This window comes from Megascapheus bottae, chromosome 11 (genome assembly GCF_031878675.1).
Source record: "Megascapheus bottae isolate mThoBot1 chromosome 11, mThoBot2.hap1, whole genome shotgun sequence".
Lineage (NCBI taxonomy): Eukaryota > Metazoa > Chordata > Mammalia > Rodentia > Geomyidae > Megascapheus > Megascapheus bottae.
The window spans coordinates 1,935,911-1,958,441 of NC_143519.1; the positions used below are offsets into that span (position 1 = coordinate 1,935,911).

Sequence of the window (22,531 nt, forward strand, 5' to 3'; positions counted from 1 at the left end):
GAGCAGTCCAAGGTGCAACACCTGTGAACAACTCAAGTACAGTCATCAAAACAGATACCAAGAAATGTGTTTTAGCTATGGGGCAAAAGGAGGTCACAGGGAAGGAAGGGGAGTAAGTGTAGTCATTGTATTCTGTGCACAGTATGTAAAAAGTCAACTATGTAACTTTGGGGTGGGGACTAGAGAGGGAAAAATAGAGGAGGACAACTACTCAATAATGACCATTTTTTGTTTAGAATTTTTTTTAAAAAAACTATGCATTTTCTCTTTTATTTTTAAATTTTATTTTATTTATTCATTTATTTGGGGGTTTTTTTGCCAGTTCTGAGGCTTGAACTCAGGGCTTGGGCACTGTCCCTGGGCTTCTTTTGTGCAAGGCTAGCACTCTACCACTTAAGTCACAGTGCTACTTCCTGTTTTTTCAGTATGTGGCACTGAGTAACCAAACCCAGGGCTTCATGCATGCTAGGCAAGCACTCTACCACTAGGCCAAACTCCTGGCCCCCACTGAAAAAAACGAAGGTTTATGAAGCAAACAATCTTTACACATTAATTTGTCTAATGACAGCAGAATAATTATATATTAGTATTATAATTAAAATGTTTCCTGATACTCTACATTAAGTGTTGTAAACTTTGTCACAATTAGTTACACTCTGGCAAATAAGGTACAAAATAGCTGGGCTAAAACAAACAGCCTTCCATTGGTGATTGCCGATTATAATCAATACACCTCTCAGCAGGATGGGAAGGAATTGGTTTCTAACAGAGCTGAGTGCAAATGCTAGCAGACGGGCTTCTCAAGCACTGTAACCCTGCATGGCGCACACACTCCTGACATGTTTCCTGGCACTGAGAAGACGCTCTGCATGTGGGATTCTCGAATCCTCAGAGCTTTAGGGATTAACCTACCCCAAATCAAACAGCCAGTAAGCAAAAAATCGTGAACGTAGCCTTTCTTCTGCCACCACCCACCCCAGAGGACAACTCTGAGCACTCATGCACAAGTGAGAGACCTACTAGGACCCCTTTCCATCCATCCACAAACTAAGATGGGCCATGTGTATCTCAAAACCAACAAACCAGGGGCCGGGAGTTCGGCCTAGTGGTAGAGTGCTTGCCTAGCATGCACAAAGACCCGGGGTTCAATTCCTCGGTACCAGGTAACATAGAAAGAAAAAAAAAAGCCAGAAGTGGTGCTGAGGCTCAAGTGGTAGAGCTCTAGCCTTGAGAAAGTCCAACGACAGTGCTCAGGCCCTGACCTTAAGCCTAGGACTGGCACTCATACCTGTAATACTAGCTATTCAGGAAGCTGAGACACAAAGGATCATGGTTTGAGGCCAGCCCAGTGGAAAAGTTAAAAAGTCTACAAAACCATCAGCAGTGCCGGAGGCGTGACTCAAGGATTAATTTCAAATAAGCAAGTAAGCCAAGAAAGCATAAGACCAAGCCCCAGTACAGAGGGAGGAAGGGGGAGGGGGAGAAGGAAAAGGAGAGGGGTGGGAGGGAGGGAGAATAGAAGGAAGGAGGGAGGGAGAAATCTGAACTAATCAAAGGAAGACTATGTACAGGAGTGATAAACACACCAAAAAGGTCCAGCTTCCTTCCACCTGAAGTCACTGGTGAGTAACCCTCAACCCCAGCTTCACATGTGGACATGTTTAGGCTTCTGTCAGTCTCAGCGAGCAGTGGAGAAGGCAGTTAGTCACCAGGAAGAGGGAGCTCCTGAACAGCTGCCCAGTGGACTGACCGCCTGGGGTGGTCACAGGTCACACTGAACTCTGGTCTTGCCCTTGAATGGGTCAATTCACAGACAGGATGGCTAGGGCGGGGGTGGGAGCCAGCATGGAGAGGGGAAATCTGGGTGCTGGGCTTATGAGAACAATGCTCTCCTTCTAGAATATAAGCACTAGACACCAGTGTCAGAGGCCTGGAGAACAGAGCACCACAAACACTTCAAGCCAGACCTGATCCTTCAAAACGGGAGATACAAGCACCAACCCACAATCTGTGGCAGCCATTACAGAAAGTTCTTTGGCAGTATTCCACAGAAAATAAAAAGGGTCATATTGCACATAGCACCTATGTGAAAACACACCGGACCGATTTCCCCAGACACCACAACATCTTCATGCAGGACAGGGAGAAAACTCACTAGAAAGCATCACAGGGGTGAGGTGAGGTTTCCTCCGTCCCTAGCACCAAGCCCAGTGTGCACACGACAAAGCTCCGGCAGCGCCAAGCCACCACACCCACTACCCTGTACACTCACCAGTCGTCTGACCCGCTGGCTTCAAGCTGGAGCTCACGACCACTTCTGCATCATTTCCCACCAGACCACACACGGTACATGACTTTTTGGACATGCACACATGCACGTGCACACACATGCACACACACACACACAAGCACAGACAGCCAAGACGTAGCTCCACAGCTCGGGAGGCTCCGCCCTCTGGGCCCTGCCAGCCTTGTTGCCCTTCCGGAAACAAATGCACCTGCCATCACCTCTCCTCCCTTTGGTGCCTGCGGTGCATGATGGCTGCTGCACGACCCCATACGACTGCACAGCCTGGATGCCAGGGCTCCCTCCCTCCACAGATGGGAACCCACAGAGAGGAGAGGGGGCAGGGCCTAGGCAGAGAACAGCCTTCACGACCCGCAGTGCTGACAAGCCAGACAGCAGGATCCGAGAGCGTGGGCGGCCCTCAAGTCACAAGGCAGAGAGACTGTCCACTCACACAATGGGGCCTCGCTGCACCACGGGCAGCCTTGGCAGCTACACCCCACATACCATACACCCCAACTCTGTCAGCCTCTAAGAACCCAAAGCAGAGTGCCTGACACCAATGCCTCACTCGACAAGTAACGTCCTTGAAGGGACACTCCACATCCTTGGCCTCCGTGGCAAACGTGTTCTGTGTGCTCATGAACAACAGCTCCATTGTGGAGCACTTGCCTGGCCCGTGCAGTGACAGAAGAGCTCCAGGCCCCCCACCGCAGGTGGCACACATCAACACCCCGTGTGCAATGGTACCTGGCTGCAGGACGAGGCGGGTGCGGGAACCAGCCAATCCTGGGTTCGTGCCCTGGCTTTACCACTTACTTCCCAGCATGAACAAGCTCATCAGACCGCTTCTTCCTGTCACACAAGGTGTTTTCCTGAGCCGAAAACCTACCAACCACCTAGCCAGCCTCCCATCCCAGAGGCAACTCCATCCAAAACCTCTTCTTCAGGGCCATCACCCAAGAGAACCTCTCAGAGGGTGTCACCCGATGAAGTGGCTCCACGCTTCACTCACCAAACACTGAACGCTGAACCCTCGCCATTTTTACCTATGAATCAAGGAAGTCCGCCATTTTCAGTACTCAGGAAAACCTGGACAGGACAGGGAGGAGGAGGCACCAGGCAGACGTCCCAGTCACCAGGGAGAAGCTAAAGATGAAAAACATACAAGCCAGAGAAGTCCACTGGGCTGTCTGGCTCCACCCTGCCCAGAATGCAGGACTGAAGAGAGGGCAGGGGAGGGGAGGGCAGGGGAGGCCTGGTGCTGCTCTGGAGCACAGGGGACGTGCTGAGGGATGTGTGACTCCCTACACCTAAGACGCACTCCCACTGTGACCACTGCCGGCCAATCCTGCTTCAAAACCTCCCCGACGATGGGCGTGACTGGAAGAAGAGGATGTGCTCAGGAGCAGAGGAAATGCATTCAATAACATGAACACCGCAGGACTAAGAAACCTCACGCTCCCATGGTACGTAAGGACCCCTTCATGGCCCACAAGAGGTGACACAAAATGGTGAGACATCTCAACTCTTCTTGGAGCCAGAGGGGAAAGATGTCTGTCACCAGGCTAGGCGGGCCAGCCTGTCTCTTAAAATTGTGAGATCGGAGCTGTCTACCAGTTAGCTGTCTGAGCTTGGGCCTAGCTATGCAGGGCTGGGATACAGAGGATCCCAGTTCAAAGCCAGTCCGAGCACAAGAGTCCATGAGACTCAGTCTCAAAAACAATTAGCAAAAAGCAAGGCTAGAGAAAGGCTCAAATGGTAGCTGACTGAGTCCTGAATCCAAACCCTAGTACTAGTAGCGGGTCTCTAAGAAAGAGGAGGACCTGGTCCATTCAAAGACAAAAAGCACAGGCTGCTAATGAGCGACCATGTATAAAGCACAAGGATTTGCTTACAAGAAAAGAGGAGAAGCGGTACTATGGCTCAAAGTGGCAGAGTGCTAGTCTTGAGCTGAAGAGCTCAGGCCCAGAGTTCAAGCCCCACAGTGGGGGTGGGGGGGGGAGGAAGAAAGGGCCTGGGGTATGGCCTAACGGAAGCCTGTCTGCCTTGCATGCACAAAGCCCTGGCTTGATTCCTCAGTACCACATACAGAGAAAAAGCCGGAAGTGGTGCTGAGGCTCAAGTGGTAGAGCTCTAGCCTTGAGAAAGCACAAGGACAATGCTTAGACCCTGAGCTCAAGCCCAGGACTGGCAAAAAAAAAAAAAAAAAAAAAAAAAAAAAAAAGAAGAAAAGAGGGAGGGAAGGGGAGGGAGCGGGAGGAAGAGGAGGAGAAGGAGAAAGGGAGGGGAGGGAACGGGAAGGGAGGGGAGAGGGGAAGAAACCACAAATGGAAGGACACTCTAATGACAGGGCAGGAGAACTGAGGAGAAACCATCAAATCCACACATTCTCTTAAGCACACATGGACAACAGGCTGTGTTCACTGCCTGGTTCCCAGTACCTTGGACAGGACGTAGAGCCCTACCAGGACCTACTATAGCAAATTTTTCCTGCAGTAACTTTCTGTGTGGAAAGATGTAGGAGCAACCAAGTCAGTCCATGCTTAGGGGAAGGCTGGTTCTGCGGATAAGGCACAGGCTTGGTAAGAAGCAATGTGGCAAGACTTCTATCTAAATCTGCTACCACTTCTTATCACCTCATAAAGGCACAGAAGTGAAGGACTCACTTGAGCCAGCTGCCATTATGTCAAAAATGCAAATACCAATCTTTGCATCTCCTGACCATGAATAAAAAACAAATGTACATATCCACAAAAGTCACAACAAACATGTGCATCGAGTTTATACCAACCACTTGTTTTAATTTTAAATTTTCTAAATGAAGAATATTATTTTCTACTTCTGTAGAAAAATTCTACTTCTGTACCTAGTTGCTTAGGTACAGAGAAGATGTATGTGTATATACAGACACATATATAATTACCAGCTACTCAGTTATTAATTATATCATTGCCATAGCTATTCTAAGCTCATAAACTGATTATATTATGTTTCAAATTTCAGGATGCAGAAATTCCAGACTTCATCATGTATACAGTTCAGACACACTGGGCGGCAATGGCTCAGACCTATAACCCTAGCTAATCAGGAGGCTGAGATCTGAGGATCCTGGTTTGAAGGCAGACTGGGCTAGAAAGGTCTTGAGACTCTTACCTCTAATAAACAACTCAGAAAAACACAGAAGTAGCACTGGGGCTCAAGCAGTAGAGCACTAGTCCTTAACCAAAGGAGGTCAGGGACAGTGTCCAGGTGCTGAGTTCAAGTCCCAGGCAAAATAAAAAAATTCACACATCAATTCCATGCAATCGACATACACGCTATAGCCTTAAGAAAAACTGCAGTAAGATAAACAAAGACTACTGATCTAAAGTACTTAGAATCCACTGTAGATGCTAATACAATAGCAGGGTAGACTTTCGAACACTAAGTTACAAGAAAATCTGGTTCCCGTTCACCAAGATTGGACAGAGATGCCGCAGCGCACGGATCCCACCGATTCCACGAGGTCTGTCATGGCCTCCATCAGGCCAGCATGGAAGACCCTCCTCACCTCCACGTGGCTGCAGTTGAGGAAACCCCACAGCTACTCACCACATTGTAATAGCTCTTGTTGATGGCAGTTGTATCAAACCCTTTGGGAGGGCTCTTCAGTGTTCCAGATTTGGGGGACACGGGCTTTTCTGGAAGAAAAACACAAGTTTTACTGATGAACGCCAGAAATGACAAAATGCACGATCTCCTGGCACTCCGGCCACTCACCTGCAGCCTCAGTCAAAACCAGCAGCCTGAGGAGGGAGGAAAGGACCTGCCTCAGGGTCTGGCTGAGTCCAGGGACCAGCCTCAGCTTCTGCATTCCCCAGGTCTACCTGTGCTCCTGAACTCAGTCAGCTCATGAAGGTAGCCATTTAGCCACATCTAGCTCCATACTGTCATCATACACAACACTATCAAACAAACCTGGAGACAAGGCTGGCGTGGTAATACTGAAACGCTGACGTCCACTCTTCTGGACTACAATGATTCTTAGTGCTTCATACAAAGGCTCTCTAAACAAGCTGAAGAAGGAAAGGGGTGCCACTGATCACAACTAATGGCATTTATAAGCTTCATTTATAAGCTTCTTTGTTAAATGGCAACTCCTCTGTGCAACTACTTGCAAATAGTTAAAAAAAAAAAAAAGCTGAAGTAGGACATGCCTTAAGGCTTGAGATAACCATTATGCATAAGAGACAGGAGGAAAGGGGACAAACACTGAGAAAATGGGCCTCCCACCCTGGCCCAACACCTACAGCAAGATGACAGGGAGGTACGGGTCACATGGCCTAACGTGGCTCTACTCCACAAACCCAACTGAGGAAGTGGCTGCTCAGCACAAGCCCCTCTATGTGCACGCGCCTCACAGCTCCTCATCTCTGTCTGGAAATATTACAGCAGTCTTCGACCATCACTGTCCTTTCCCCCTTCGCTGCCACCTGACTCCAGCAGTCACTAGCGTCTTACGTGCTCTTGTTCTAGACCCCAGGAGCAACATCATCTCCCATCACTCCTGCAGGGGTCTTCCTCCCAGGGGGACACCCTAACAAGTCATGACGACATCCAACAAGGACAGTAATTACGTCCATACTGTAGCCAACTCTCCTTCCACATCACAATGGCTTTCTTTAAAAATGAACAACCCACTGAGCAAAGGCTCTCTCACTGGGTTAAAGTGCCCACAGAGGGAACAAGACACGATGGCTCCTCAGCTGAGCTTCCTGACTCATGTGTAGGAATCCTCTTGTCTTGCCACAGCAGCATCTCCCATTCCCCCCAACAGGGGCTCAAGTATCTGCCACGTAAAGGCTGCTGTCATTTGCAAACCAGATGGAACTGTAATAACTGTGAAAACACAGCATCCACACATTCCAGCAGACCAGCAGAGCTAGGGCGAGCAGACAGGAAGGACCAAAGCCAGGCCTCATGTCACAAAATGAGGGCATCAAAAAACGCATGCAAGCCACCTGCTGATGCAATATGAACTAAGACTGAACCATATTACTGGTACTACCAAGGAAGATTCACCAGAAGGAGAAACACCATAACAAATAGGCACTTGCCAGTCACACAGAGCAAGCAAGGCTCTGAGTAACTTCAGTCCCTTCCCTGTCAAAGATACCACATCTACCTCAGTTCTTCAAGTCACTGTTGTGAAAAACAGCAGACAAAAAAAGGGAAAGTGAAGTGGCAGAGAAGACAAGGGTTCTCTGTAGTGTCACGGTCCATGAGTGACAGTCTTCTGGTCTACACAGTGGATGATCTCTGTGGTGTGAGGGTCCACGAGTGACAGTCCTCTGGTCTACACAGTGGATGATCTCTGTGGTGTGAGGGTCCACGAGTGACAGTCCTCTGGTCTACACAGTGGATGATCTCTGTGGTGTGAGGGTCCACGAGTGACAGTCCTCTGGTCTACACAGTGGATGATCTCTGTGGTGTGAGGGTCCACGAGTGACAGTCCTCTGGTCTACACAGTGGATGATCTCTGTGGTGTGAGGGTCCACGAGTGACAGTCCTCTGGTCTACACAGTGGATGATCTCTGTGGTGTGAGGGTCCACGAGTGACAGTCCTCTGGTCTACACAGTGGATGATCTCTGTGGTGTGAGGGTCCACGAGTGACAGTCCTCTGGTCTACACAGTGGATGATCTCTGTGGTGTGAGGGTCCACGAGTGACAGTCCTCTGGTCTACACAGTGGATGATCTCTGTGGTGTGAGGGTCCACGAGTGACAGTCCTCTGGTCTACACAGTGGATGATCTCTGTGGTGTGAGGGTCCACGAGTGACAGTCCTCTGGTCTACACAGTGGATGATCTCTGTGGTGTGAGGGTCCACGAGTGACAGTCCTCTGCTCTACACAGTGGATGATCTCTGTGGTGTGAAGGTCCACGAGTGACAGTCCTCTGGTCTACACAGTGGATGATCTCTGTGGTGTGAGGGTCCACGAATGACAGTCCTCTGCTCTACACAGTGGATGATCTCTGTGGTGTGACGGTCCACGAGTGACAGTCCTCTGGTCTACACAGTGGATGATCTCTGTGGTGTGAGGGTCCACGAGTGACAGTCCTCTGCTCTACACAGTGGATGATCTCTGTGGTGTGAGGGTCCACGAGTGACAGTCCTCTGCTCTACACAGTGGATGATCTCTGTGGTGTGAGGGTCCACGAGTGACAGTCCTCCGGTCTACACAGTGGATGATCTCTGTGGTGTGAGGGTCCACGAGTGACAGTCCTCCGGTCTACACAGTTGATGATCTCTGTGGTGTGAGGGTCCACGAGTGACAGTCCTCCGGTCTACACAGTGGATGATCTCTGTGGTGTGAGGGTCCACGAGTGACAGTCCTCCGGTCTACACAGTGGATCATCACTGTGGTGTGAGGGTCCACGAGTGACAGTCCTCCGGTCTACACAGTGGATGATCTCTGTGGTGTGAGGGTCCACGAGTGACAGTCCTCTGCTCTACACAGTGGATGATCTCTGTGGTGTGAGGGTCCATGAGTGAAAGTCCTCTGGTCTACACAGTGGATGATGTCTGTGGTGTGACGGTCCATGAGTGACAGTCCTCTGGTCTACACAGTGGGTGATCTCTGTGGTGTGAGGGTCCACGAGTGACAGTCCTCTGCTCTACACAGTGGGTGATCTCTGTGGTGTGAGGGTCCACGAGTGACAGTCCTCTGGTCTATACAGTGGGTGATCTCTGTGGTGTGAGGGTCCACGAGTGACAGTCCTCTGGTCTACACAGTGGATGATCTCTGTGGTGTGAGGGTCCACGAGTGACAGTCCTCTGGTCTACACAGTGGATGATCTCTGTGGTGTGAGGGTCCACGAGTGACAGTCCTCGGGTCTACACAGTGGATGATCTCTGTGGTGTGAGGGTCCACGCGTGACAGTCCTCTGGTCTACACAGTGGATGATCTCTGTGGTGTGAGGGTCCACGAGTGACAGTCCTCTGGTCTACACAGTGGATGATCTCTGTGGTGTGAGGGTCCACGAGTGACAGTCCTCTGCTCTACACAGTGGATGATCTCTGTGGTGTGAGGGTCCACGAGTGACAGTCCTCTGGTCTACACAGTGGATGATCTCTGTGGTGTGAGGGTCCACGAGTGACAGTCCTCTGGTCTACACAGTTGATGATCTCTGTGGTGTGAGGGTCCACGAGTGACAGTCATCTGGTCTACACAGTGGATGATCTCTGTGGTGTGAGGGTCCATGAGTGAGGGATGATCTCTGTGGTGTGAGGGTCCATGAGTGACAGTCCTTTGGTCTACACAGTGGATGATCTCTATAATGTGAGGGTCCATGAATGACAGTCATCTGGTCTACACAGTGGATGATCTCTGTGGTGTGAGGGTCCATGAATGACAGTCCTCTGGTCTACACTGTGGATGATCTCTGTGGTGTGAGGGTCCACGAGTGACAGTCCTCTGGTCTACACAGTGGATGATCTCTGTGGTGTGAGGGTCCACGAGTGACAGTCCTCTGGTCTACACAGTGGATGATCTCTGTGGTGTGAAGGTCCTGAGTGACAGTCCTCCGGTCTACACAGTGGATGATCTCTGTGGTGTGAGGGTCCACGAGTGACAGTCCTCTGGTCTACACAGTGGATGATCTCTGTGGTGTGAGGGTCCACGAGTGACAGTCATCTGGTCTACACAGTGGATGATCTCTGTGGTGTGAGGGTCCATGAGTGAGGGATGATCTCTGTGGTGTGAGGGTCCATGAGTGACAGTCCTTTGGTCTACACAGTGGATGATCTCTGTAATGTGAGGGTCCATGAATGACAGTCATCTGGTCTACACAGTGGATGATCTCTGTGGTGTGAGGGTCCATGAATGACAGTCCTCTGGTCTACACAGTGGATGATCTCTGTGGTGTGAGGGTCCATGAGTGACAGTCCTCTGGTCTACACAGTGGATGATCTCTGTGGTGTGAGGGTCCATGAATGACAGTCCTCTGGTCTACAGAGTGGATGATCTCTGTGGTGTGAGGGTCCATGAGTGACAGTCCTCCGGTCTACACAGTGGATGATCTCTGTGGTGTGAGGGTCCATGAGTGACAGTCCTCTGGTCTACACAGTGGATGATCTCTGTGGTGTGAGGGTCCTGAGTGACAGTCCTCCGGTCTACACAGTGGATGATCTCTGTGGTGTGAGGGTCCACGAGTGACAGTCCTCTGGTCTACACAGTTGATGATCTCTGTGGTGTGAGGGTCCACGAGTGACAGTCCTCCGGTCTACACAGTGGATGATCTCTGTGGTGTGAGGGTCCACGAGTGACAGTCCTCTGGTCTACACAGTGGATGATCTCTGTGGTGTGAGGGTCCACGAGTGACAGTCATCCGGTCTACACAGTGGATGATCTCTGTGGTGTGAGGGTCCACGAGTGACAGTCTTCTGGTCTACACAGTAGATGATCTCTGTGGTGTGAGGGTCCACGAGTGACAGTCCTCTGGTCTACACAGTGGATGATCTCTGTGGTGTGAGGGTCCACGAGTGACAGTCCTCTGGTCTACACAGTGGATGATCTCTGTGGTGTGAGGGTCCACGAGTGACAGTCCTCTGGTCTACACAGTGGATGATCTCTGTGGTGTGAGGATCCACGAGTGACAGTCCTCTGGTCTACACAGTGGATGATCTCTGTGGTGTGAGGGTCCACGAGTGACAGTCCTCTGGTCTACACAGTGGATGATCTCTGTGGTGTGAGGGTCCACGAGTGACAGTCCTCTGGTCTACACAGTGGATGATCTCTGTGGTGTGAGGGTCCACGAGTGACAGTCCTCTGGTCTACACAGTGGATGATCTCTGTGGTGTGAGGGTCCATGAGTGACAGTCCTCTGGTCTACACAGTGGATCATCACTGTGGTGTGAGGGTCCATGAGTGACAGTCCTCTGGTCTACACAGTGGATGATCTCTGTGGTGTGAGGGTCCATGAGTGACAGTCCTCTGCTCTACACAGTGGATGTTCTCTGTGGTTGGGGATCCTGAATGAAAGTCCTCTGGTCTGTACAGGCTCTGCTCAGTACAAGTATGAGTCCTAGGCTCAAGGTAGCCAGCTCTGAAATTAATGTCTTGTACAACCAAAGATGAGCAGTCCCAGACTTGAGGATCAAAGAGAAAATCATTTAAAACAACGGCTACTGTCTGCCCTACGGTGTGTACCTTTAACCACCAGGACTTTGTTCCATTGACCACACTCTATCCTGGCCTCCACCTCAATTTAGCCGTAGGGCCTGCTGTTTCTCTCTTCTTGCCCGAGCAGAGTTTCTAGTATGTGCTTCGCAATGTTTAAACATAGCTGTACTACCTGCATATGCAAAACACACTGGAAACCTTTATAGTTTTACACATGAAATAAACACTAAGTAACAGTAATTCAGTATGATGTCCGAGCCAGGAGTGTGTTCTAGTGGTACAGTGCTTGCCTACCATTCATCAAGCCCTAGATTTCATTCTTTGGTGCCACATACACAGAAAAAGGCAGAAGTAGTGTTGTGGCTTAATTGGTGGAGCTCTAACTAGCCTTGAGTAAAAAAAAGCTCAAGGTCCATGTCCAGTCCCTGAGATCAAGCCCCAGGACTGGCAAAAAAAGAAATTTTTTAAAGAGTAATGTATTTTTTAAAAAAAGAAACATGTAAGGTATCAATTTAGATCTCTGGAGCGTGGAAGTGGTGGTCAATCCTATAACTTGGGCTGTACTCTGAGGATCACAGTTCAAAGCTTGCCTTCTAAGACCACCAATCTGAGACATACATCTCCAATTAACCAGAAAAGGCCAGGGTAGAGTGCAACCATGAGCAAAGCAGCTGGGTGAGGAGTACGAGGCCTAGCAGGGATTCAAGCCCCAGTGCCTGCACACACATGAAGGGCGACTGGTTTGTACAAGACAGGATCTTGTGTAGCTTAGGCTGGCCTTGAACTTGCTATCCTTCTGCTTTGGCCTCCTAGCTGCTAGCCATGTAGACATGTGACACAACACCTGGCCAGCTAAAGATTTTTATACAGAACCATGGAAGACATTTGTCTCCAAAGAGAGATTAAGTAAAACAAACCATACTCAAGTCAAAAGCAGAAAGACAATAATGAAACTAATGAGAACAATTCTAAGTTCAGCCACAAGAGGGCAGCTTCCCAGAGAAGCAGATGAGAAGACTGAGACAATAAAAAGCATTTCATCTGCAGAAAAGCTGCCTAAAAATATCTCTTCAAAGTTGGCCTTGGTTTTACTTGCACGTAAGTAATTTGTAAATCAAATTGAAATGCAGCACATAACCCCCACTGGGGGATGAGGTCTGAATAACGTGATTCTTACAGGTTTCCAGTCTGATGCAAAGCTGACCCAGTTTTGTTCTAAGACAATTAAGTCTTAATTAAGAAAGCCTGTTCCAAAATCAGAAAACTTCATAAACTACTGAGAAAGCACAATATTAAAATGTATCTACAATTTTAACAGCCACAGAAGTAGCAAGACAAACCAGGTTTCACACTTTGCTTCAACTGCCAACACTGAAAATCATACTTGCTCACCTTTTCTTATAATATTTCCGGGAGAGCTGAGGAAACAAAGTCATTCTGGAGGTTCCTCCCTTCATTCAGCATCAAAGAATATGCAGCTAAGTGGCACAAAGGAGTAAATGAAGAAATAGTTTTGTAACAATTTTTCAGCTGGGCGTGGGGGCTCACACCTGTAACCTAGCTACTCGGGAGGCTAAGATCTGAGGATCTTGGTTCAAAAAGCCAACCACAAAAGTCCATGAGACTCTTATCTCCAATTAACCACCAGAAAACCCGAAGTGGTGTTGTGGCTCAAGTGGTAGAGTGCTAGCCTTGAGCTGAAGAGCTCAGGGACAGAGCCTAGGCCCCCGAGTTCAAGCCCCACGACCAATAAAAACAAGAAAATCCAAATTTAGGTCTCAGTTTGACAGAAAATTCTGAATTCAGTATGAATTTAATGTAGCTTTCTGCAATTATTTTTCCAATGGTGGGAAGCAAACCCTCAGTCCCACATAAAGTACAGAAGGGCTCTTACCAAAGAACACACTCCAGCTCCATAACTCGCCAAAACCAATGTATCAGGGGGACAACCCCTGTCCTGACAGAGAACACTTTACACACAACTCTGATTCTTCCCACGCTCCATGCCACACAGGGGTTTGACACATACAGGGCACCTACATGGCACGCTGTGAAACAGAACCTGGGAGGCACCAGGGAAGGACCCAGGCCCCTCTCCCTTCACTTGTCAGCTCTTACACTTGATTCACACAAACACACACTAGGCAAGTAATCACCCCTGTATGTTCACACCCACTGTGGCAATTCAAATTGGACGCTGCATTTAAACACACAGAAGCAAGCCACACGACATGGATGGAGCTCACTGGACCACTGCCTCCTGCCAGGGAGCTGCCTCCGACCCTTCCAGCCGCACACCGCCTGCCAGCTGCCACCTTGCCCCAGCCAGCATGGTGGTCCAGCCTCGCTCTAGCTGCCCACACCCTCCCGGACACAGCAGGCCAGGAAGGGGTCCTTCCAGGTACAACACCACCTCCTGACTGCTTCTACGTGCGCACAGATTTTTCTAAAGCTCATCACTGAATGACATCTTATAGCACAGTGCCATTTGCCACCTGAGGTTGCAGGTTAACAAATACTACATGGCCTCAGAGCAAAACGACCAAAACATCTTGGCTAAATTCATTTTAGGATAAAAGAAAAAAAATGCGCTTTTTTTTTCCCAGTCCTGGACTTGAGCTCAGGACCTGAGCGCTGTCCTTGGACTCTCTCAAGGCTAGAGCTCTACCACCTGAGCCATCGCACCACTTCCAGCTTTTTCTATGTATGTGGTACCAAGGAATCAAACCCAAGGCTTCGTGCATGCTAGGCAAGCACTCTACCCCTAGGCCAAACTCCCAGCCCAAAATTCCTTTTTTAAAAAAATTATCATCATTAATAACTGCAAAAAATATCAACAGCGAGCTACTACCTCACATCCACTAGATCAAACGGGGTGGCACTGGGGCAGCATGGCTGTCCTCTGCAGAGTCCCCATTTCTGACACAGGCAGGTGGCACCTACCTTATACAAACTTGGCTTACAGTTCTCTTACCGTTACAATGGTGGAAACAATACACACTCAGTAGAAACTGTCTTGGGAGAATTTGAAGTTTTCCCAGACCTGGTGCTGTCCTCTCCCCTCCCTTCCCCATCCTCTTCTTCCTCTCCCTCCCTCATTCACCACCCACTTGCAGGGTTGTTTAAGTGTCGTTTAAGTGTCTTAAGGTGCATTTAGGCTAAGCAATGGTCTTTACCAACCCAGTGCTGTTAAGAAACTTGCAAGGGCCAGGAGAGTAGCCTAGTGGCAAAGTGCTCGCTCACCTAGCATGCATGAAGCCCTGGGTTCAATTCCTCGGCACCACATACACAGAAAAGGCAAGAAATGGTACTATGGCTCGAGTGGCAGAGCACTAGCCTTGAGCAAAAAGTGCCCAGGCCCTGAGTTCAAGCCCCAGGACTGGCAAAAAATAAAACAAATTTGCAATACCACAACTTATCATCCGTTATGCAAACATAAGCCAATGCTAAATTAAGGAATATCTACACTGAACAGATCTGAAAATACAGAATACTAGCAAGGAATATTACTGAGCCTTTTAAAAGGTGAAGTGTGCTGAGCTCGTGCCTGTAATCCTAGCCATTCCAAAAGATGAGATCTGAGGACTTCAGTTCAAAACAGCCCAGGCAGAAAAAGCATGGGAGAGTCTTACCTCCAATCAACCAGCAAATAAAAAGTGAAGGCGTGGCTCAAACAGTGAGGTGCCAGCCCCAACCCCTCCACAAAAACATAAGTTATGACATACACTACAACATTCACATTGTATTAAGCAAACTAAGTCTGTCACAAAGATAAAAAAACAGCATCTCTCTGAATCAACAGCTGGATTCATGGACTTGGGAAATAGAGTAACAGTACCAGGATGGGAGGGAACGGGAATCCAGTGTTGCTGGGGAGACAACAAAGTCCTGCAATCGTTACACAATCGCATGGATGCGCTCAGCACTCCAGAACCATATATATTTTTTGGAGGGGCTTGTACTCTGGGCCTGGGCACTGTCCTTGAGCTTTTCAGCTCAAGGCTACGGCCCTACCCCTGGAGTCATAGCCCCATTTCCAGGTTTCTAATGGTTAACTAGAGACAAGAGTCTTACGTTCTTCAGTGCCCGTGCTATTAGGTCTGCCTGGGAGAAATGATTCCTTCCCTTGGCGCTCTCCTGTGCACCCTGGAAATCCTCACCTAGATGTAACCTTGGCAACTGGCATGTCTGGAGGCAGTGGGAGGTCCCCCAGTCTGAAGCATTTCTTCATCCTCTGAGGTCACTTCCAGTGGCCACACCCCTGCCCTTATATAATCTCTCACTTCTGGCCCTAAGTCCTTCTTCTTCCGCCTGACTCCATCTTGTGCGGCTGGAGATCTGTTTTCTCTCTCTCTCGCTCTCTCTTTCCCTCTGTCAATAAACCCTCGCCTCTTGAACTGCATGGAGTTTCCTTCTGGCAAATCTTACACTTGCTAACTTTAAACTGCGATCCTCAGATTTCAGCTTCCAGAACCATACTCTTAAGAGTGGCTGAAATGGTGAGATACATGTTGGATACAAACTAAAATTCTAAACAAATGGGTGTATTGTTTCCCACGCTCAAACACCAGAGCACCTCCAATTCAGGGATGGCTCACTCCTTACTAAAATATTACAAGCCGGCCAAGCACCAGTGGCTCACACCTATAATCCTAGCTCTTCAGGACAATAGTTTGAAGCCAGCTGTGACAGTCAAATTCAAGACACTCCTAACTGCAATTAACCAGCAAAAAACAAAGTGGAAGTGTGGTTTTAACTGGTAGAGCACCAGCGAAAGCTACATGAGAACTTGAAGTCCTGAGTTTAGGCATCAGTATTAGTACAAAAATGTGTGCGTGTGTGTGTGTGTGTTTATGAAGCTCTCTAAAATTTGTTTTCTAAGAAACATTTTTTAAACATTTATCTTGCTACACTCAGGGAAATGGATGAACTAAGTAAGGTAAGCAAAGCTCAGAGAGACCAATGATGCCTGTTTTCTCTCATCTGCGGAAGCTGGTGCTAACATACAGGACTCTAGGCACCTTCACACAAGCAGTCCGACTGAAGGAGGATACCCTTAGAGGAGGAGCCAAAGTGGACCTCCTGTGAGTATTTAAAATACCATGCGCCAAAATGAACGCCAGGAAATGCGTGTTTGGTGGCAGTGGTAGTAGTGCTGGTGCTTGTTTTGCTTTGGTCTTTTTGTTTTTTCTTTATAGATGGAGGTACAGAACAAGGGAGAAGACGTGAACAAATGCAACTGAAATATTCAGTACACACTACGTGGGAAAGGAACTGTGTCACCTATGGGCAACGACCAAGAGATGATGCTGTCCAAAAAGCAAATGGTAACCCTTTGATAAGATTGCGCTGTTTTTAAAGTGGCAGAGTCACAATCCCCAGTCAGGAGCCACACGCTTGCCCACCCCGCAGCGCCAGCCTGCGCGCCCTGCCCCACACAGCGCTCAGCCTCCACCCCACCCTTCCTGCATTCCACTGACCGATTTGCTCCTGAATCAGTTCTCCCAGGGCAGAATCGGAGCAGTGGTGCCTCACTGCCATTCTTCAGGAGCAACAGGCATAGCTAATCAGAAGACACAGCTCTTGTGCTCCCAGCCCACTCCTCCCCTTTATGACTCTGTCCCTGACATCACCTGACCTCACACTGCTCACAAGAGCACCGACAGCCAAGCAAGGCTGCCTGAGTAAGATTCGGAGGTTGTTAAGGCTGACCCATGGTTACTCACGGTACAGCAAGACCACTTTCTGGAACAAGGATGGCACTGAGTTCTGGTGAACATAGAGCACACTGGCTAGGCACCCAGCCTCTAGTCACTGGCCTACAGGACTTCAACAGACACATCTTGTGACTCCAGCTCAGCGGAAATGAAAATGTGCCAAGACTGTTGTTCCTTTTCCAGCAACACCAACACCAGCCTGACTGATAAGTCTTGAACAGTCAGTAAAACAATCTCAGTCACAGAAAACACAAAGAAAGGGAGGCGGGAAAACAGTAGAAACTGCATTATCTATCTACTCATTGTATCTGACAGGCCAAAGTCCCTATCATGATGAAAAGTAAATACAACCTGCACCTCACACATCTAGGTCCTGAAAGGGTAAAGGGATCAACAGAAGCACAACTGCAGCCATCCAACCTGGCAGCCAGGCAGAGAGGCACCTCGGTCTTAGAGATTTAGAAGGTTGGGGCCGGAGGATCACTTAGCCCGGAGTCCTCATCTCAAACTAACCAACAAAAGCAGCACTACAGGTAGAGACGCTTCTCTTCCTCTCTGGAATGTCACGATGGAACAGACACAGAGCTCGCACACCTTGCAGAGCCCTCTACCCAGCATCCTAGGAAGAGGGAAGGGGAGAAGCACCAACAGTTCCCCAGCGCGAGGCTACCTAGGCTCACTCTGAGAAGCTAAGGCCCTCATGGCCTCCCAGCCCTTGAGAAGATGGGGAGAGCAGTCTCTTACCGCTGGGCTTGATCTCACGCACGTAGTTGCTGGGAAACCAGCCGGTCCTGCCGTTGTGCGTGCCCTCCCACCAGCCTCCTTCCTCCACCCGCGTGACGTGGATGACATCGCCCTTGGCGAAGGACAGCTCATCCTCATTGGTCTGCTGGAAGTTAAACTTGGCGCGTACTACCAGCTGATTGCTGCTATGATCAGTCATGTCCTAGAAGACAAGTGGGCAAAGTTAGGAGAAGCACGTCTATTTCATCATTTTAAAAAATTAGCTCATACTACCATTATAGAGCATTCAAACAGCAGGAAGGGCCCCTTAGTCACCAACAAGAGCAACCCTTTCCACACCTGAAAGGCCTTGTTCTGCCAGCGCTGCACGCGTGCAGACACATACACACCTCAGTCTGCACACCTCTCTCACTCTGGTAGAAGGCTGCATGCGGCACTCATTTTCCAGCCAGCTGATTAACTGATTAGCCACATACCACACAGTGCAATTACACCATTCTTTAACTAGGCCTCCATTATGAATTTTAGGTTATTCTAGCACTTTTCAAATATAGAAATACAGTATTTTTCTTATCTCCCAAAACACTGCTACAGTAAGAAAGAAATACATCCATCTTTGAAGGCACCTATAAAGAAGCCTATCTACTATATTCTGTTTGGAGCACAAGAATGACACTTTTTAAAGTTTATGTGTATTTCTAAACTGTCTAAGTATTAGCATATTCCTCCACAGCCCTCCACCATGTTCTTCAAAGTGAACACTGAGCAACAAGTCCAGAAACAATCCGACCAGCAATATCTAAGAATTCTTTCTTTGCCCCAGAGAGTGCTAAGCATATGCATCTTTGCCAGAGTGACAAGAAAAACAATATGTCACATATGCGATGATACTGGGGGGGGGGGCGCGTTTGCATAGTTTCAGGTCTCCATCTAGCCTGGACCTGGCTCTGGAGAGGCCAGCGATGAGAATCCACCAAAATGGCAAATGCACATGTAAAATTCCCAGCCAAGCCTCTACACACTGTTCCAGGAGTCGGGCCGGGACAGCCAGAGAATCCCAGGATAGCCATGCCCAGGCCCTGTACCTACCCCAGCCACCTCGGCACCTGTAAAGACCACAGTCTCTTCTCTGTGCCTTCCCACTGTGGGGTGTGCACTCAGCCCACCCCGAGTAGAGGACTGGACAGGATATTGTTCTGCAGCCACAGAACAGAAACCCTCAGCTCTCACCAGAGACATCCGCAAAGACCAGGCAGACAAGAGAACCAGCCTCCACCAAACCAGAAAGCAGCGAGCAGTCCCCCCACCAACCGATCCCCCTCCTCCCAGGGCCTAACTGGGCCCTGGCCCTCCCACCAGCCATGGGGACAGAAAACTCCAAATAGGAACCAATAGCACTGACACCCTCTCCAAGGCATCCAGGGTTCAGGGAGAACATTTCCTGTACACAGGATACCCATCGTGACAAACAATACACCCACAACCTGCACAAGAAAGGACAACCAACCACGGAAGGAAGTGCAATTCCAAGACCAAGGGAAGCAGACACAGAGGGAGACAGGCCAGTCTCAGATGTACTCAAATGGTTGAAGCAGTATGAGGCTCAATACTGTCCTTGCACACCGCACTCCAAGTTGAGAAGACTAAAGCAAAGGTGAGTAATGGAGGCTAGTGTAATTTCCTATGAGTCTGAGAGCACACACTAATAATAACCAAAGCAAGGCTATCAGACAGCAACAGGGGAGCTAGACCAAGGGGAGCCCCAGGTTCTGGGCCAGATGAGTGCTGTGGAAAATAAACGAGCTGTGGTTCACAAATACCATAGGAGATCACGCTAAGCCAGGAGCTGGTGGCTCACACCCCTGTAATTGTCGGGGTCCTTCATCCCCAGTCCCTCTTGAGGAGGGATGGGAAAAACACCCCAACCAGTCCAAGCCGCGAGAGGAGAGGGCCCACTATCCTCCCGCACTCAGCCTTGCTTCTCCGGAGCACGAACAGAAATGCCACGCAGCTTCCTCAAGGCAGGAATCTCTCTCTAAAACTCCCCTCCTTATATTGGGTGCGGGAGCCTATCAGCACAACAGGTGGGCAGGATAAAGAGGTCCACTTGTTTACCTCTACTACAGGTCTCAGCAGAAAGTTATTAGAATGGCATTACTCGGCCCCCAACATCTCCCCCGTTTTTATCTTAAAAAAGACAAAACTTAGGGTATGTGGGGCTACCACCATATCAGATCGGCTGTGCCTGCCTTAGGTGTCTCCAAGCTCGCTTGTCTTCTTACCCGTCATGGAATCACCAAGTCCTTTTTACTTGGCTCCTGTCTTAGGTTGATAGGCTAACAGCTGGGACTTGCCCGTCTTTGACTACCAGCCGTCCATTTAAGCAAATCAGATCTGTCTGTGTTGACTTTGTAGGCAAGCAATATAGCCCATAAAAATAAATCCAAACCGATCAATCCTGCCCATTTTTGATCAAGTCCCAAAATACTCTTAACCAATCACCCAAAGTTAGAATATTCCTCACATGCTGATTAATGGGTTATTCAAAGTATTCCCTGCAGGAACCTCAGTGGCAAGGACAATACTTGCAGGAATAACAGCAGTAAAATACCAAAGTCTCTTTTACTGATGAGCGGGAAAGCATTCTCTTCCTTCTGTACAGGCACTAGTATATACTGAGGGGCTCTGACTACAATAGCCAGAGAAAACAGGGAAACATCCCAACATTAAGAAAACATTATGGAAACAAAGACTATCACACAAGCCATAGGGAATAGCAGGGCAATGGAAGAATTAGAGGAGTCTTCCAGTCCCCCCCTTTTTGTTTTAAACTACTGTCCAAAAATGACTCTGGTCCCTTCATTTTAAGGGGGTTATGGGCGAAGATCCATTTTCTGTAACTTCAAGCTGACTCAGGGGCGTCGTCTCTATATTTTGTCAGGGACTTTTAAAAAGCTTTAGCCTGTTTTCAACTATTCTGAACCCGAGCACAGGCTTTCTAGATCACTACCACTTAATTCTCTTAAGTCTGCGCTTTTCACTTATTCTTACTGTTTACTCCCGTATAGACTTGGATTTACCTTTCACACACACATTTACGGTCGTTCCAGTCTGAACCCATTCGGTTCTATTCTATCTTTCATACACATTCATTCCCTTTCACGCACATTCGCGATCGTTCCGGTTTGAGCCCATCTCAGTTCTATTCTAAAATATCCTCGCCTTTATACTGCTCTGGCCAGAGACTCTCACGAGGTTCCTCCCTACCATGCCCATAGTGACCTGCACTTCGGAGGTGATCTGGGAATGATTAAAATCTTTCACACGCACATTCTCTGGTTTACACACATTCGCTATTTTTTCAGTCTTTGAGTTTTGTCTTTGTGTTTCTCCCTATGTCTTTGTCTTCCTCCCTGTCTTTTTCTCTTTCCTTGTGAGCAATTTCAGCCTGCGTTTTCCCTTCATGTTTCCCTGGCCTTTCGGTCCCTTTTTCCTTTCAGGTTTCTCTGGTTTTGCAGGTAGTTGCTTCCCTTTCTGTTTACCACCTTTTTTCTTTTTCTTTCTCTTTCTCTTTGTTCCTCTCTTTCTCCTTGTCTTCCTGTCTTTTTCTTTTTCCCTGTGAGCGACTTCAGCCTGAATTTTCCCTTCGGGTTTCCCTGGTTGTTCAGTCTTTTTGTGCCTTTCAGGTTTTCTCTGGTTTTTCAGTCTTTCCTCCATGTATCTCTCACTTGGCTCAACTCACAGTCGTGCCCCTTTCATGCCCCATTTCATGCCTCTTTCGTGCCCCACGTTGGGCGCCAATATGTCGGGGTCCTTCACCCCCAGTCCCTCTTGAGGAGGGATGGGAAAAACACACCCCAACCAGTCCAAGCCGTGAGAGGAGAGGGCCCACTGTCCTCCCGCACTCAGCCTTGCTTCTCCGGAGCACGAACAGAAACGCCATGCAGCTTCATCAAGGCAGGAATCTCTCTCTCTCTCTCTAAAACTCCCCTCCTTATATTGGGTGCGGGAGCCTATCAGCACAACAGGTGGGCAGGATAAAGAGGTCCACTTGTTTACCTCTACTACAGGTCTCAGCAGAAAGTTATTAGACATGGCGTTACTCGGCCCCCAACATGTAATCCCTGTTTCTCAGGAGACTGAGCTAGAGAACCACAGTCTGAAGCCAGTCTGGGCAGAAAATCCATGAGATTTCATCTCCAAAAGAAAGCTACAGAGGGGCCGGCAGTTTGGCCTAGTGGTAGAGTGCTTGCCTAGCATGCATGAAGACCTAGATTCGAGTCTCAGTACCACATACATTAAAAAAAAAAAAAGCCAGGAGTGGTGCTGTGGCTGAAGCTGTAAAGCTCTAGCTTTGAGAAAGTCCAAGGACAGGGCTCAGGGCCCTGAGCCTAAGCCCAGGACTGGCAAAAGGAAGGAAGGAAGGAAGGAAGGAAGGAAGGAAGGAAGGAAGGAAGGAAGGAAGGAAGGAAGGAAGAGGGGGTGAGGAAGACACATCACAAAGCAGGGTAAAATAAGAGCTCAATTAAGCTGAGTACATCTGAAAGTATGAAAATGGAGAGGATAAAATAGTGCACAAATATCTACAGAACAAGGTAGAACTTCCAATTCAGTGCAA

General features: G+C 48.7%; 1 protein-coding gene across 5 annotated transcripts in view; it reads right to left on the reverse strand.

The window, feature by feature from the left end:
* The window catches only part of Arhgef7 (Rho guanine nucleotide exchange factor 7), a 113,075-nt gene that overhangs the window by 34,325 nt on the left and 56,219 nt on the right, over positions 1–22,531 (reverse strand). For 4 of the 5 annotated variants that reach the window (XM_090341872.1, XM_090341871.1, XM_090341870.1 and 1 more), the window contains exons 5-6: positions 17,914–18,115; positions 5,882–5,970 (exon numbers count right to left, since the gene is read on the reverse strand). In XM_090341872.1, coding sequence (XP_090197998.1) covers positions 5,882–5,970; positions 17,914–18,115 — 291 coding nt within the window. Of the gene's footprint in view, positions 1–5,881; positions 5,971–16,932; positions 17,041–17,913; positions 18,116–22,531 lie in introns of those variants that run through there. The other variant, XM_090341873.1, reaches the window with a different exon arrangement.